The sequence below is a fragment of the Gnatocerus cornutus genome, chromosome 6 (assembly GCF_029298725.1).
Source record: "Gnatocerus cornutus isolate USDA-ARS CGAHR chromosome 6, icGnaCorn1.1, whole genome shotgun sequence".
Lineage (NCBI taxonomy): Eukaryota > Metazoa > Arthropoda > Insecta > Coleoptera > Tenebrionidae > Gnatocerus > Gnatocerus cornutus.
Window position 1 is genome coordinate 12,918,173 of NC_142238.1, and position 17,675 is coordinate 12,935,847.

General features: G+C 31.1%; 1 protein-coding gene across 1 annotated transcript in view; it reads right to left on the reverse strand.

Moving 5' to 3' along the window:
- Positions 1 to 17,675, reverse strand: part of LOC148173099 (acetylcholinesterase) — a 52,530-nt gene that overhangs the window by 3,526 nt on the left and 31,329 nt on the right. Inside the window, exons 5-6 of the mRNA XM_088038622.1 lie at positions 6,675 to 6,838; positions 2,102 to 2,259 (exon numbers count right to left, since the gene is read on the reverse strand). Of these exons, the coding sequence (XP_087894748.1) occupies positions 2,102 to 2,259; positions 6,675 to 6,838 (322 nt within the window). The remainder of the gene's footprint in view (positions 1 to 2,101; positions 2,260 to 6,674; positions 6,839 to 17,675) is intronic.

Below are 17,675 nucleotides of genomic sequence, written 5' to 3' on the forward strand. Positions count from 1 at the left end.
ATTTGGTTATCCTCTGTTAAAAATAAAAACAAGGTTGTAAAAAGGACAACGTTTAGTTTGTTTCAGATTTAAATGGAACTAAAAATTTAATATATCAATGATTTATGAATGCAGTTGGATTTGCAAAAAAAATATTTTGTTGATCACACGAAAATTTTTATTTAAAACCGTAATTTTGGTTGTTATCGTAAAAGTGAACTAAAATTTTCAGTTGAAACTTGCAATTTTCGGTAACTAAATATACATAATTATACATGTAGCTTGCATAAAAGCTGTACATTTCAGTATGTTTCGTATTTAAACGGAACTAAAATTTAATGTGGTATGCATTAAATTTCTATTTGCAATTGGTTTTGCGAACAAAATTTCATGTCGTAAATAAGACCACGGCAGTAGTTTTGACGTATAAAATCTAAATATTTGATATATTTGTAAATTTTCGAAAAAAAAGTTGACATACATACAAAATCTTTGCTAAAATTGAAAATCCAGTTGATTGTCCCAAATTTTCTATTAAAGGCGTAATTTTAGTTTCTATATTTTTAGAGTAAACTAAATTTTTTTGTTGGAATTTGCAAATTTCGGTAATTAATTTTACATGACAATCTAAATACGTTTCCTAAAAACTCTACATTTTATTATAGTATGTTTCGAATTTAGAAGTCATTATATTCCGTGATCCACTAAATTTACAATCGTAGTTGTCGTTACTAAAATCATCGCAGCAGTTTTGACGTATAAAATCTAAATATTTCATAGATTTTACAGTTTTTGAGCAAAAAATCGACATACGTACAAAATGCCATTTTTAAATGTTTAAAGCCGTTAAATCTGATGGCTAGTGTTAGTTTGAACTACAACTTTTTGTTGCAACTTGCATTTCCGATAGTTTTAAAGAATGAATGCAATTATGGGCGGTAACTAAATATACTGAATTATGTTTTAACTTGCTTGAATGCTGTTTGAAAACACAGCTTTTCAAATAGCATTCAGCTAATTTTTTTGGATCATTTCTGTTGTTATAAATTTAACAATCCACTCTAAAACAAACTACATTAATTTAAAAAAAAAGTACAAAATATGTTTTGCAGTCTCTTACAAAGCTGTGTATGGTATTCACATTTATTGTACAAAGCGAGAAGATTTATCGAAACATTTCGTATTAACAGAATATTTACGTCACTTTTCTGCAAAAAAAAGCCATCTGAAATAAATGGAATTTAAACATCATATTGCTTTAACAGACGCAGAGCTTAATTTTTTGTCTTTCATAAATTTATCACTGTTTTGAAACAATTCCTCATCCAAACAAAACTAATTTTAAAACTCCTTAAAGTAAAACTCATTATTGTTGCGAGATAACAACTTTTATAATTTCATCAAAATCTATTATCTGATATATCAACTGAAAGCCATTAGCTCCCATTGTAGAAATAATTTAATATCTCATTTCCAGAAATAATGATTAAGTCCAGGAAGTAAAGGGAAAATTAATTTAACCCCAATTCCTACACATCAAACTTTTTACTTTCCAAACAAATCACGCGTGGGTTTTGTATAAAAAAACTTTAATCAACCACCTCTTCAATCAACTTTGTTACTTCCTTAAACTTCGTTGTCTCAAGTCTTTGAACTTTACAATATAAATTAGGAATTTATTATTTAAAATTTTAATTGGTTCCTGCAGCCATCTCTCAATCGTTTTATCCGACCTTCGAGCTAATAATGGAAGCAGATTGACCCTTTTTTAACAGAATTTGACGCATGCATGTGTAAAATAATCACACAGAGACTAAATGTTGGTTTGAAAACCACAGGTGTGCAACGAATCATGAAGATTTTTACTGCTCAGATTATAACTGGAAGCTTTGACGAGCTTTGACTAAGTGTCTCTCTCACACAACGCTAATGCTACACTTAAATATGTACATACATCGGCCTGTATGGCGAAATTAAACAGCGCAAAACTCGATACAAATATGGCTGGAATAAATTCTTTCCCCACACGTTAGCAAAGTTTCCAGTGCAATTTGCACTCGAAACTGTTGTCTAACTCGGTTGCATCAATGCAGTACAAAATAACAATTGAGGTGGTATTTACCTGGATTATCTCGAAGTTTTGGCAGGAAATCGTTCCAAAAAGCACACGCCGTTGCTCGAGGACCTTTTCCAATTCCGTTTTTGTCGGCGTTGAAAATAAAATACTGTGGCTGATCTTTTGTGTACAATGGCCAATTCACATCGTCTGTGACAGGTTTCCTGGAAAGAAAAAAATTGCGTGAAAGTCCTTTCTGCGTGATTATTATTAAATCAGCCAGGGGACAAATCGTGGGCGTAACGTATTGGGAAATATATCAAAAGCAAAGAGATATAGCGTAAAAACAGCAAAACCGACGTTTTACGGGTTGAATAGCAGGAATCAATGTCGTTTTTTCATCGAGAATTTGTATTGAAAATAATTTACTTGCAACTTTTAATTAAATCAATTAGGGTAAAGACCGAGCTTTAAATCTGTGTTGCTTTGTATTGCCGTTGGCACTGCATCTACATTAATACTATCTCACGTAGTTACAGCTAATAACACCATGTATAATAATCCGATGGTGCAGTGTAGTCGTGTCCTTAGATATGTGTACCCGTCCGATGGAATACGTAATTACATTACCTAATCCGGATTACATCTCAAGAATAATATCTCAAAGCAGTTGCTTTACCAAACTAGCTAAACTTTACATTTTAACTATCTGAAGTGATATCTTACACAAAAACACAATTAATTAAGCTTTTGCTTTGAATAGCCATTCAAGCTTGCACCACCGTCTGTTTGAACAAAGCAACAAATTTTTAATATAAACAGCGCTTTACAGTTCCGGCTGTTATTAAAACATCCGTTTTCGAAAAGTTCATATCCGCGTTTTTATTTGCGCTTGGTACAAATCCGGAGGTGGAATTCCAGGTGCTTATTTAGTAGAAAGTGGTTTTGCGGTTGTCATTTTGTGTCCGTTCGGGATCTTAACGCGCTATTTCTAATTAATAATTGAGGAGTAATTTTTTAAAACTCAATAAATCCACTTCGTAAATTTTGACAAACGTTTAGAAAAAACGATAATTTGTTCAATTTTCTTCAAATTTACTTCAACTATTTTGGCATAAGAAGGTAAGACGATGTTTAAGCAAGAGGTTTTTCACTGAATAAAATATACACATTGTTAGATTTACCTAAAATAATCTCAAATTCAGATCAAACCCACTGTCAGTCAAAATTGGATTTTTTTGAGTTTAAAAAAATAACTCCTCAATTAGCGTCGTTTTATTAAAACATTTGATAGTTTCTTGACACAGTTGTGCCAATTTTAGGTTTAAAATAAAAACGTGCCATGTTAGTAAATAAATCCCAATTAAAACGCCAGCTCGAATTGGTGTAGTGGTCCTAGCTTTGGTCAGTGCATTGTGCAACAGGTAGGACATTTGCGGTTAGCCTCGGGTACGAATTTGCGTTATCTCTGCTTTGGAAGGTGGTCAAACACATGTCATAACAGTATTGCTATGAATGGTTTCACTATTTTAATTTACATACACTTATTAATATTCTGGAAGGTGGCAATTTTAGCTCCTCTAGATTGTTCCAAAGTTGAGAGAGAGTTAATTCTTTGTTGGTTTATCCGATTTGACTGTATAAGCTGCTTACAGCTGAACACGCGCTAATGTTGTGTTAATTTGAGATATGCAAATATTTGCTTTTATAATAATGCTTTCACGCTGATAGTCTTGCACGCGATGAACAGATGGAATTTTCAAAATATTCGATGCTGTCCATGAATGAAGGAAAGTTTGTTTTTGTTGTAAACATTTTAGAGCACGTAGTCTGATTGCTGGCACATAATTTCTGTGTAATCGTCTCTCTGTCTCTTTGACTGACGTCTTATGTACTAGTGTAGGCGTCATTACTTAGAAAATTACACGTCCATTAAGCACGCTGTTATTAAATATTAATTAGGATTTGACAACTATTGTGAGAAGTACGTTTATAATTATACAGTGGATTTTATGAAAAATGTTCTGAGTGAACTTAAAAATTTAAAGAATAGAGAAAATGTAGGTAAATCAAGCAAGTTATGAAAATAAACAATCTAAACTTAATTTTTCCTGCAGATTTTTTTTTTAGACGTAAATATTAAAAATGGGGCTTTATGATTGGTCGTTTAGGAGAGTGTTACATAATCCTGCGGAATATCAAACAAGAATTGTCACATTTGTGAAATTGTTACCAAATTATAGGATTAGATTATCAGATTAGATTATTAGGTATTTTATTATAATTTTATATTTACATTTCATAATTATGCTTTTTACTCATTTTTTTTGTTTTATTCCATTATTACATTATAATTTTAATTGTTTTTTGATGGATATTTTCTGTTTTTTTTCACTTTAATTTGCATACACGTATGTGTGCATTGTAATACACTTTTTCTCTTTTTTGATTACATATTACAAACAAAAATTTTAGATAAAAATAGTTCAAGTGATCCTCAAAAATAATCAAGAAAGAAACTGCCAAATTTATAAAAAAAAATAAAAAATATACAAACAAAACATAAAATTGATAAAAACATTAATATAATGTAACCCAAAACACGATTTTGTTTATCTACTTGAAGGAGAGAAATTTAATTTCACAGCAGACAACAATGGCATGTTTTTAAGCTAATGGAAAAAACTATTTTTTGTCTAAAAATGCAATAAAAATTACTACCTTACATTTTTTGTATTTTACTAAATGTGACTTGCAATATTCACAAAGTACACAATTTCAAAAATACAATAATTAAAAAAAAAGAAAGTTTAAAAAATCTAAAAAAATTATAAAACGACGCTAAATTACAGGCTAATAAATACTTCTAGTTATCAACAAACGGTTTAGGATAAATGAAACAACATATAAACTCAAACATTTTAAGGAAATACAAATAATTTAAAGAATTCAAAAATTCAACAACAAAAAAAAATTGGGATTCCCAAACGTAGTCTCGAAATCATGTTTTCCATTTAGAAAAAAATATGTCTTTGGCTTTTAGTTTGCCAGTGTAAGTCATTCGTTCATTCTCAGATTAGTGAAGTTCTTAGAGTCAAGACTCACTAACTAAGTTTTTACAGTCCTAAAGCTTGATTTTTAGGTTTTTAGTTCTTAGATTTTGACCACTTTAAATAATAATTTCATAATTTTAGAGTAGATTGAGCCAAAAGATTTTAATAAATGTGCGAAATATTCAAATAAATTTAAAGAAAAAAGCTATGACAATCACAAGCATGTAATTTTAAAATTTTATACAAAATAAAAGAAACATTGCTTAATATAAAGGTTATAAATTTTTAATTAAACATATCTGGATAAATTGAGTCAAAAAAGTTAAAATAAATGGATAAATTTAGAACTGAAATGAAGTATGGCACTAAAACATTTTCAAATGATAATAAAACCTTTCTTCTCTGGGCTAAATTTATAGAAAAGCAACTGATACATCTGCGATGTTTTGTGCTATAAAATTTTACGTCCTACATTATAAAAGCAATTTTTTAACATTAACGTAATAAATTTTTAAATTTTATTATCTTCGACTGATATTGGTTTTGACGTGTTCGTTAATGTAAGAATTTCAAAACTAAGAATGCAACTGAGTAAAATACAATTAATGGTCTAATATAAACTTAAGTTTACTTAATTATAATTAAGTTTTTTTTATTCTAATGTTTAGAAACTACTAATGGTTTTATAAAAGTTTTTCCAGGAATTAAAGCTGGTTTGATGCATTTTCGTGAAAGGCCGTTTTTAAAAATATTTGTTCCATCGCCGTCGTTTTTCACTTTATTAATTAACATTTTATTTAATGCATAAATGAATACTTCAATTAACAATTATACGTTTTGTTAATCCTCGATCTAAATCAAAACAACTGTAATTATTATGCCTGAGGATAATTTAACCGTTTATTACTAATATGTACAATGGATGAGTTCATTACTTCAACAGCCCATAAAATTTAACATTTTGGTTTCAGCACTGCTGTGCAAATATTAAACTTTAGTTCGTTTTAGCAAATGGAAACTGAAGTTTAATTAAAATATTGCAACAACGCCATTTGTTGTTGTTAACATAATACAGGATTATTTCAACTGTGATTCGCTGCTTAATTAACTTCGATGAATGCTTAATTCGAAAAGTACGTGCGGGCAAAGTTGCGATGACTAAGGGCACAGACTGAGAGAACCTTGTCCTTAGATCGCATCGGTTTTCTCGGACAACCCTTGCAGTGATGGTTCCTTTGGGAATTGTAATTTGATTTCCTTTGACTGTATTTTGTAATCATTTCAGGTCTGAAGAGAATTTTGAAAGATCGAAAAAAGTATCCTGCTTTAGGTAGTTTGTATAAAAAATTCATAAATAATAACAGTGATCCCGTTTATCCCGGATGTGCAGTAAAGCACTACTCATTAAATTCCGTCTAAAACCGTATTGATTCCCGGCTAAAAATATGCGGAAATGGGAGAAACGACAAAAATAGCCCGCTTCATGAAAACCCCGCGACTAATAATTTAAACAGAGGATCGAACACGGGAGTAAAAAATCCCAAATCCAATTCTTGTGCTCGTAGCACTCTGTAATTAACACTTACCCAGTTGCAGCGAATCTCGCAAAGGCTTGCATTATCTTCAGACTGAGTTCGCGTTCCCTTGAGTTAAACTGCAATGACATGTTCAAAGGATGGCCAAACACGTATTCTATCTCATCCCCGTGCATCACCCCCATCCATTCGCCCCACAACGACGTGCTTGTCCTCTGTAAAATAAAATCGCTCATTAGGTATGCGTAACACAAATTCTAACGGGATCTGTATTAAAATTTGCATGTATTCGCATTTTCCTAGCTCTGTAACAGATATTTAATTATCTCTAACGTGCCGATCGATAACATGCGAGAGAATTACTTTTAATCGATTTATTGAGCTACCAGACGTCATAAAATGTTTTATTTAACGTTGTGGTAAAAATCGAATCAACTCCTGTTAAAAATTCATGGCTGGGAACATTTTAGTACGTACCTAACCATGTACTTGTGCTAGGCGTTCAAGTGAATGCTACTTTGTTGTGGTTGAGTTTATGTCCCTTTAAGTACAAGTGAGATGTCTGCTTGCTATGTTTGTTAAATATTTCTAGGAATTGGTTTTTCTGGTGTTCGCTATTCAACTTTGATTACTTTACAAGCAGTATTGAGAAATGAGAAAAATGATGGATGCGCCGGGTCAAAATTAATAGCGCGATTTAAAATGATATTTGATTCAAATGTAATTAGTTACAGGAACCACAGTTCTAATCTCAAACACATATTGCCATTACAAATTCAATGGATTAACCAATAATTGTCAAACAGATGTTCTGATTGATTGGCTATCAATGCAATGAACATCAGTTGCTCTCGTCAAAATAGTTTGCAATTTTTTTGGACTTTATATTGCACTATGAGTACAAGACTATCACAAATTTCAAAAAGTTGTAGAATGACAAGAAACATGATGGTTTTGTGCAAAAGAAGATTAATAAAAATTGAATATGACCCATTTTACCAAAATTTGTCTATAGCCTTGTCTGTAACAAAAAATAGTAATTTTAAAAGTGAATCAAAATAAATTTGTTGAGTTGGATTATTATTTCATTTTGTTTAGCTTCTGAAGTAATTGACGGTTTTTGTTTTAGTCATTTATAACTATTTGAGTCTAATCTACGAAGAACACACCAAACTCGCAAAGTACGGAAAAGCAAATTTTCCAAACCTCATAAAATACTGTATATAATTTAATGTGTTTTAATTTTTTATTATTCTATTTCAATAGAAAAGTATAAAAATTACCTCTCAATATAACAGTACCAAAAAATCGGAGTAACTTCTATCTACATACAAGGTGACTTTGAAATAGAGGCGGAAAAAAATCCATTACAGCTTATTGTAAATGAAGGAAGTTGACAGATTTCGTTTTTTAAATTGCTGTCTCAGTCTTAATTCCAATTTTCATGCTACACCAATGTTTACTAAGATTACTAAAGTTACTATATCACCAAAAACGTATTTCCGTAAAGCCGTGATTTTTTTCCGCTACCATTTTACAATCACCCTGTATATTGTTATTAATATTTTTATTTATAAATTATTAAAATTTTGGTCAATGAATTGTTCAAAAACAAAATACCAGGTTTTTTTTGTTTTATTGAGATGATATTATACACGAAACTAAAAAAACTGGTTATTTTGTGTAATGCAAAAGTATCACAACTCAAAAAACTCAAATATAGAAAGATTATAATCAATATTTATTACAAGAGTAGAAACTACAATTTATACGCGTCTTAATTTTTGCATATTTGTTATGACATTTGCGTATTATCTAGTGAGATTTAAATGAAATACCAGATGATTTTTCAAAGCTGACTTTCTTGAATATACACTTTTTTGAGTTGTGATAGTCTTGTACTCATGGTGCAATATTATGGTTTGGAGAAAAACAGTAGATTTAATGCAATGTAAAGGAAATAAACAAGCTGCTATTTTATGGCCATAATGTGTTTCTCAGGATACAAACAGAATTTTTATCTGTCTTAAAGACAGTAACACGCCGTGTGAATTTAACGATAGAGATGGTGTAGGCAATAATAGAGTGTGATTTAACGTATTAAAATTTGTGATGGTGTTTCGATAGAAGCTAAACGCGATAAATATTAAGGAATTTATTATCCAGCAAATTGCTAATCACATAATAATCGTTACAAAAAGCAATTTATATTAATGAGTAATTTAATAAATAAGAGGTCCACACTGGACTACATTATGATTTATGTAAATGTTTCGTAACATAATTGTAATAGTTTGGCGTCACCCAATTTCAGTAGGTCGATAAACCACCGGTGATATACCAACATCCAGTGCCAGATTAAATTAAAATGATCCCGCTATGCAGTAGCCTAAATTGGATTTTAGTGTAAACAAAGATTTCATTTTTGGAGCGAGCCAGCTATATACAATTCCAATTGTATCATCGAAAATCCACGCAATAAAACAATTAAGTGTTGACAAAGCGATTGGTCGTCTTTCATATTTATGGTGTTAATTTATAGCGGGGTCGGTTTTATTGGCGGAAATGTGGCAGGAAAACCGAATAATAGATCGCTACCACCACAATAGATTTTCAATATAGTGTGCAGCCACTTTTTGCTGTCAAGCTACAACAGCATTATCATGAAAATATATTGATGATATTGAATGGAAATGCCTCAGGTTGCCGAGGAGTTCTGCGTCACTCAATAGTTTATTTTTGTAGCATCTAACATGAAAGAAGGGGATTTTTCAATGGAAATATCTTTTCGTTTCGTTTGCAAAATAACTAATAAATCTATTTTCGCTACATATTTCGAAAAGAAAAACAGTTTATTGACGGATCATTTTATTACTGTTTGAGAACATCAAATTTCTCGATAAAAATCGTCCGGTAAGTGATTTAAGGGATCTATATTAGGTTTAGTATAGCGCCGTTTCGCTTCAACAAGCCAACCGGCTGCTTTTCGTAATTCCATCATTTCGAGTATACGCTACGACGAGCAGTATCTTGGTGTCTTCTTTGAACAAGATCGAGAAGTGCACATTATGCTCAAATTTTCTAAGCACTTATACCTTTGTGATAGCTTTTCAACTTGTCTCCCATGTGTGCAATGGTAAACAAACTTTTCCTATTATTATTCAAAAAAATTCACGGACTATTGTTCATCATTTTCAAACAGCTTTACCAAATTTCTATCAAACGATTTGAAGCCTCTGTTTATTTTGCTTAATTCTACACGTAAAAGCTTGACTGAATTCACGGGGAACAATAACACGGCTCTATCAATATTTTGAATAAGGTAAAATTAATGGGTTGATTAAAACATCGTCTCGCATTTTCTCACTTTTCACGTAAAGGAAATTCAGTTCATTCCAAGTGCACGTGTTGTTGATAATTAAGAATTTATAGTTTTTCAGTGTGGTACATTTTCACCATTCGCGATTGACTGAAAATTTATATTTCGTAAAATGTAATGCACCCATATTCCACACAAAACCGAACATATCCTATCCCTATCACATTCTAGAGTAGTTTAGCTTCATGTAAGCATAAAATGCACTTCAAATATCTTTTACGTCCGTTGTGATATTTTTATTTCCCCGAAATTTATCGGGGCGAAAACTATGAGTGATTTATTCAAAATTGGTATTCGTAAATTGAGAAATTTGCATATAGTTGAGTATTTTTGTCTAAATATAGACAGTGAAATTAGAAAAATTGGGGGAAAAGTCTGTGAGAAAATACGTTACGAATGTACTGAAGTCACAATGTCTGTCAACGGCAATTTTCCTATCAAAAATTCATGCATGACCTGCCTGTGGTATGAAATTACGAACTTTTTACAATCATTGAAAAAGCTATATTCATATGATACAGTGCTATTTCATAATTGATTGTGCTCAACAATAACTCCGAAATTAACTGTTGACGTCATACAATTGCAGGCATTGATTTCGTTGCAAGGTTGACCTCCAAACAATTTTGTTATGAATTATAAAGGAAAATCAACTAAAACACTGAATGAAGTTCGATTTAGAATGCGTATACAACGTCGGAATTGTTCTGCTTATCTGATCTTTTTTTCTACAGACAAAATTAGGCGCATATCAAATTATTGTAATATCTCGAAGGTTAATATTTCAGTGTTATTTTTTATGTTCTATAAATTGAAGAAAATTTGTTTTTTATCTATCGACTTTTTTTAGTCTGTTGTTAAAGTTAAACATTCTAGATTTCAATAACCAAAAGGTATAAGTAAAATGAAGTAGGATAAAAAGAAGATGAAGATTCTACAACTTTTTAATGGTCATTATTTTATGCATATTAGGACTTTCTACTTTACTGTTACTTCTTACAATGCTGTGATTGGAGAATTTCAAGAATTTTTTTTTTGGAGTCGTAAACCACGAAAGAAGCAAACTCCAATTAATCAATACAGAGCCAAAACTTGTTCTACTCAAAAAAACGTGGCAGTGTTTAAAAATGTTCTTTAAAATTCTAGGAAATCTTAAAATTATTTAAGAAATTGCATTCATAAGAGATTGCCTAATAAATTGCCGGTATGAAGGCGGTGGAGGAACTAGGATGAGTCGCCCACTTTTCATCAAATATCAGTTGAAAGGTTCTAATGGAGAAAGGATTAAAAAAAACTAAATAATTAAAAAAAATGGTCTACATGGAGCCAGTTTAACTTCCATTATAAAGAAAATTCGATGGTCGCTGTGTAAAATTATTTCAAAAGTAAAATGATCTCCTGATTCTGAATCTCAGCTTCGGATTCGGAGGTTTTCTTGAAAAATGAATTTTTTATATTCTACTGTGAAAAAAAAAATTCAGTTTTTCTTGAAAAGATATAATTATTTCATTATTCAACAGTATTTTGAAAAGACAACGTTAGAAGCTATCAAACTAATTAATTAAGATTAATACATTCTATGAAATTTTGATAAAATTTTTTTATGTCTCAAAAACGCTTTTTTCAGTAATTTTCATATGCAATTTTGCATAATTATAAGTCAAGAATTATTACATCGATTTTTCGTTGTAATGGATAATTGAAAAGACTGAGATCTTGCCTTTTTGACACGCTGACAAAAATATGCATTACTTTCATTTATCGTTCAAAAGTGTACGTTAGCTTATGGTTTAAAGTAATTAGAAGGTGGAAACCTTTGAAAGGGATTGTTCAGTATTTTCTGGAAAACACAAATACTCACTAATCTTTCGGAAAGTTAGCACAAAATGGGGAATTTTTAAGCTTTTTTCGGACAATCTAGTGGCAGTAACCAATCATAATTTTAGAAATTTTACAAAAATTTTATTTGAAGCAAATCTGAAACGAAAACGTCTTCAAATTTATTGAAATTGTAATAAACTCGATAAACATTTTAACAGTTGCATAATTTTTATGTATAATTTTTCAATATGACCAGTGAAATCATTAAGAAATGCAAAATTTATAGGAAAACTACAATTTTGTGGGGATTTATATCAAAATTTTTACAAAATTTTTAAAAGTTGACAAATCAAAATTTAGTCTAAAAATCACTTTACATTATTTGGTATGTACTATCGCGGAATCAAAATTTCGAATATCACTTTTTGACATGACAATGTGAAGCAAGCTTTATTGTCATTGTGACTGATGTGACTGCCATACAAAGTAAATTTCTGACACTTGCTGTGCCGTTTATAGTGCCGTTTATAAATTTTAAGGTTATAAAGATAAAGGACAGTTTACAATTTTTAAACATCAATCAATTTGATGTTCGAAATTTTGATTCCGCGATAGTAACTTTTAAATGTCAAGAGATACATAGTCACGTATTTAACACCGCGTTAAAAAAGAGAGAGTGTCTTTATTGTGACGTTTTACATTAAAAAAACAAAGTACCAATGTAGATGATCTATGCAAAACAGTATCAAATAAGTTTTTAGAAAAAGTTCGTTTTTCGAAATTTGCATTAATTTTTCTCACACAAATATCTTGGCAAAAACTAACTTCCTCGGAGACTTCTATAATTCATTGGGAAGCTTATTTAACCTTTTCAACGATGTATAAAGTTTCATACAATATTTGCAAGTTATTAAGCAAAAGCTAATAAAAAGTGAACGCAGTGTATTAAAAAAAACTAACCTGATGTAGTGATGTAGCAAAACGGACTTCGAATTCAGAATCAGGAGGCTATTCTAGTTTTAAAATGACTTTCGACTGCTCTAGTTCAAATGTCGACCAAAATTTGTTGACTAGCGTATTTTTAAAATCAAATTTTGTAAATTGGTAATTACATGTCAACAGAATAAAAATGAACCCCCACATGATTCAGAAGGTAATAAAACAACCTTGCGTTTCTGTTTCAACCCCATTTCATGTGGACACGTCATAACCAAATAACAGGAATGTGATAATGATCCGATTTCAGATTTATGTACATATCTCTCCACTGTGAAACGGACCGCATATGTGCATATCTATTTGTTGTTACTCTAGACTAGATTTCATAGCCCTATGGGACACACATATCTGCTTCTCAGATCAGTTACCGTTAGTGTGAGATTATACACTTTATGGTAAACATGTATGTTTATTTACAGGGTTCTATACTAAGCTGTTTGATTGAGAGGGTTTAGAACGGTTTATAATTCTGTATACTCAATCTAATTCCCTAAAGCGCCGGTTGACATCCCCGAAATTTTCGAAAACAGACTGAAATAGCTACGTTTCTGAACACTCTAATAATCCAAATGTAGCATGTCTAGCCCCCTTCTTCAGTCAATCACATTTCCTCCTGTCACTGCATATCTATTTTATTTAGATTGTTTTGCGGCGACGATAACGAGCAAGCTTTTGGCGTGCGTGCAAAACCTGGGATAAGTGGGGTGTCTGATTTCGGCCACCGGCAACAGGAGAAACAGCAGGACAGACAATCGATGACCTGGTCATTTAGTACCGACCGGATGTCCGGCAGACGCACTGCTCTTTAGGGGCTTCCTGTCTAATGCCTATTTAATAGATGGATATATTAACAAATCAACTTGTTCATGACAGTACACCGTACATTTTCAGGTCTGTTACGACACGATTATTTACGTGGCACAAATTGTTGTGATAAGTATCGGATAGAAGCACGAAGTGATTCAACACTTACTATTTACATTCAGGTGGAGTGTTGTTGGAATACTTAGGGGAAAAGCCGAGGTAAAAGGACGAAAAGTTTGAGAGTTTCTGGACGGATGATTTGTGGGGACCTCTGGGAAATGTATTTTTTAATAAGGGCGGACCGTGGTGACGTTTCAAGTAATTGCTTCTTAGGTCTATCGCTTCGTACTGTTATAAATATTTATCTACATTCGTTTTTTAATATTTTCACAAAAAACGCATCAACAAATCCAATTCTTCAGCTTGGGACTTGAATGATTTATTTTTATTCTTGACAGAATGTTAACGGCCGTGTATTTCTCAAATGTGAGCTATCATAAATATTTTATTATCCATAAACCATCTCTAATGACCCTTATTGCAAAAATTGTTTCAATAATGGCTCAAATTACTGCTGACATAAAAAGACGAGATAATCTAGGAGAGTTATAGAAAATCCTTTAAAATTTTAGTTAATTTGAGAGCAGTGTCGCCAACTTGCCAGGCGAAAATATCTTTGATAACAAACATATTGAATTACACTGAAGTTGTAGAAGATTAAGTAAATAATCCTCGTCCTGAGGATGCTAACATTGTTTGCAAAACGCTTTAGCGTCCAGACCATGTTTGGTAGCGGAATATTAGTGCTATACATATAATCAATATACAGGGTCCGGCAACACTTGTGTCCACCCCCAAAATCGTCTTTAATTTTAAAGATAAAATTTTGAAAATTTGCATACGCTCATAGTTGGCAAAGCTCTAGAAGCTGACGTAAAAATTTGATTTTTTTATCACGGTTTGGTTGGCGTCGCGACGCCTAAGAAGTATAATTTTTAGCGATTTTTGAGTTTTTGCGGAAATATACGCGAATTCAATTTTATTTCAACATAACTGTGGTACAAATATCTGAGTTTTTATTTTAAATCTAATGCAAATTGTGTTTAAAATTTGCGAAAAAAACGTTGCTTTATCAAGTTAGTTTTCAAAATTATGACAGTGCAGCGGCAATCTACGTTTACACCAAAATTTCACAAGTCACTTCACTCACTTTTATAAAGGTTAATTTTGATTACCACGGGCATGTTGCACTTTATGGACACCAGAAATCGTTAATTAACATCGACAAAGTGACAATTTCACCAAGTAACACTTTTGTTACAATCTAAAGCGAGCCAAAGAATAGATGTCATTTGTGACACAAGATGTTGACAGAGGGGTGTAAACGTAGTTCCCAATTTTGACATAATAAAATTGGAAACTAACTTGATAAAACAGCATTTTTTCCTCAAATTTTGAAGACTATTTGCATTGAATCTAAAATAATAACTCAGATATTTTTAACATATTTATATTGAAAAAAAATTAAATTAGGGGTTGATATCACAAACCCTCACAATTACCTAACAATTACATTTTTAAGGCGTCGCGACGCCAAAACTATCAGTGATAAAAAACAAATTTTTACGTCAGCTTCTAGAGCTTTGTCAACTGTGAGCGTATGCAAATTTTCAAAATTTTATCTTTAAAATTAAAGACGATTTTGGGGGTGGACACAAGTGTTGCCGGACCCTGTATGTACTTAAGTAAGTGTTCAAATATCCCTGAATTAATTTGAGTCCAGTTTCTTGCAATATTCACAAGTTCACTAGTTCAAAATTGTCTTTTTGGTACATAAAGTCGAATCGTAAAAATAAAAAAAAAACTTCTCGCAAAGTAATCCGAGATTTCTGCAGCTTTTAAATTTTATTGTTTTTGTGTAACGGTCACGGAATTGTTTTGGTTTTTCCTGGTATAAATAAATAGGTACAGTGGTAATAAAACACAAGCAATGGCATAATAATATACTTTGCAGCTGGGGAAGAAAATAAATTTGAAGAACCGCCACTAGGGAGCGAAACTTGGTTGTTACAATGCACCCCCTAACGACCAAGGAAGGGAAAAGTATAAACCGCCAGCTTTTACTGAAAGTGAATAAAATTTCCATGTCAAAACGCTGTATAAAATTACATGATTGGCATCCAACACCGAATTAATTTAATTCGTTTCTCATTTTTCAAAAAGTGTCATAAACAAACTCCTCAAAACCAGCACACAGCGGTCCCGCAAATTAGCTAAACCTCATTTTTCCTGTCGATAATTTTTTGTAGGCGCCAAATTTAAAATGTGGCTTTGTTATTGGTCGACTAGCAAAGCGAGTTGCCCATGCAAAAGTTTGAGCAGGAAAAATAGTCTTTGTAAGCCTCCGTCATTTTTCATGGCAATTATTGCGATACTCATGTGCGGCAAGAAAATCACCTTTTGAATGTTTAGGCAGTCAAACGTGTGCCATTTAGATAGGTAGTTAATTATATTTAACATTATTAACACATTTAAATTAAAATTAATTTTCAATTGTTTGATTTGAAAGCTGTGCAACCAACCTATTTCTCTACTGATAAAATTTCTCTTAATGAGAATGATGTTTTAAATTCATACCAAAAATTAGAATAGATAACTATTAATTGAAGACTTGACATAAACAACGGACTAAACGCCAATTCACAAATTACACTCACTCATATTGTATATAATATACATTTTTGCCGTCAGTTTAATATGACAATGCCTAGTCTAAAACGAAAATGTTTAATTATATCAAAATATTATTTGGCGCTTAGCCCGTTATTTATGTCAAGTCTTCAATTATTGTCATCGCACATAATTTTGTGTTTAACAGCTCTGGAAATGCTTTGTAATTGCTCGGAAATTGAAATCTTGCATTTTCAAAAAAAAAAATTCTAAGCTAGTGAAACAAATAATTATTAGTTATTCTTGAAAAACAAAAGCAATGAAAATGTAGGGTGTGGTTTAAATTTGACCTTCGAAACACTATCATTGTTTATTTATGAATTATCCAAAATACGTAACATTTTCATTTAAAGGAATCTCCATTTGAATGTTTCTAATAGCATAAAAATCATTTCCTAACGTGACGTAAGTGACGTTAACTCCAACTGTCAGAAACTGTCAAACGTTTGATTGAAACAAAGTTTTATGTTTGCAATGATTTTGTTTTTTAATGATAACAGCATTTTTTTGAATCATATACTAGAATTGGAATATTTTTTACCTAGTCATAAGTGACGTACAGTGCATATGTTCGTCAATTTTCGGAGCTGAATTTAAAATTTACCACACTCATAAAACTTTTTGAAGCAAATCTATTAGTGTCACTTACAACGTTTTTTTTTAATAGAACGATTTTCCCATAAATTGCTTCGCCTTGAAAATATCAATAAATATTGTTATGAAAAGTTTTCTCAGAATCAAATGTTAGATCTTTATACCAAATTTGAGTTCAAGATTTACATTTTTTATTTTTTTTAATATTTAAAATATTAAATTTAATTAGCACTATGAATGTTATACTGTCTATTTTTGTGGTTGCTTTTTTTTTAAATTATGCAGTTTAATACTCATTTAAATGTATTTTGATAATTTTTGTTGATTTGTATTAGAAGTTTCAAAATTATCAAGAATTGGGCGAAGATTCATTTCAATTTCATTTCGATGCTGTTTATTATGATTTTACCTATACAAATGGGATTTTTTTAAATTTTGGATTGATTTTTTTTTGTCGTCTTAAGTTGTTAAGTTACTAATTCCATTTTTGGACAAAATGCGTTTTCAATTTTATAAAAAGGAAAACAAAAAGATATATCGTTGAATTTTTTTTATGTGTAATGATTTCAGAATTAAAGAATATTTTATTTTCGTTCCTCAAATTTTCTAACTTCAGGTTTGGAGACAAATATGCAAAAAATTAAAATTTCTATATCTCCGTTAAAAAAACTGAAAATTAATGGACTTTTGCAACACTTAAGCTTAAGCTGACGTAATATAATATA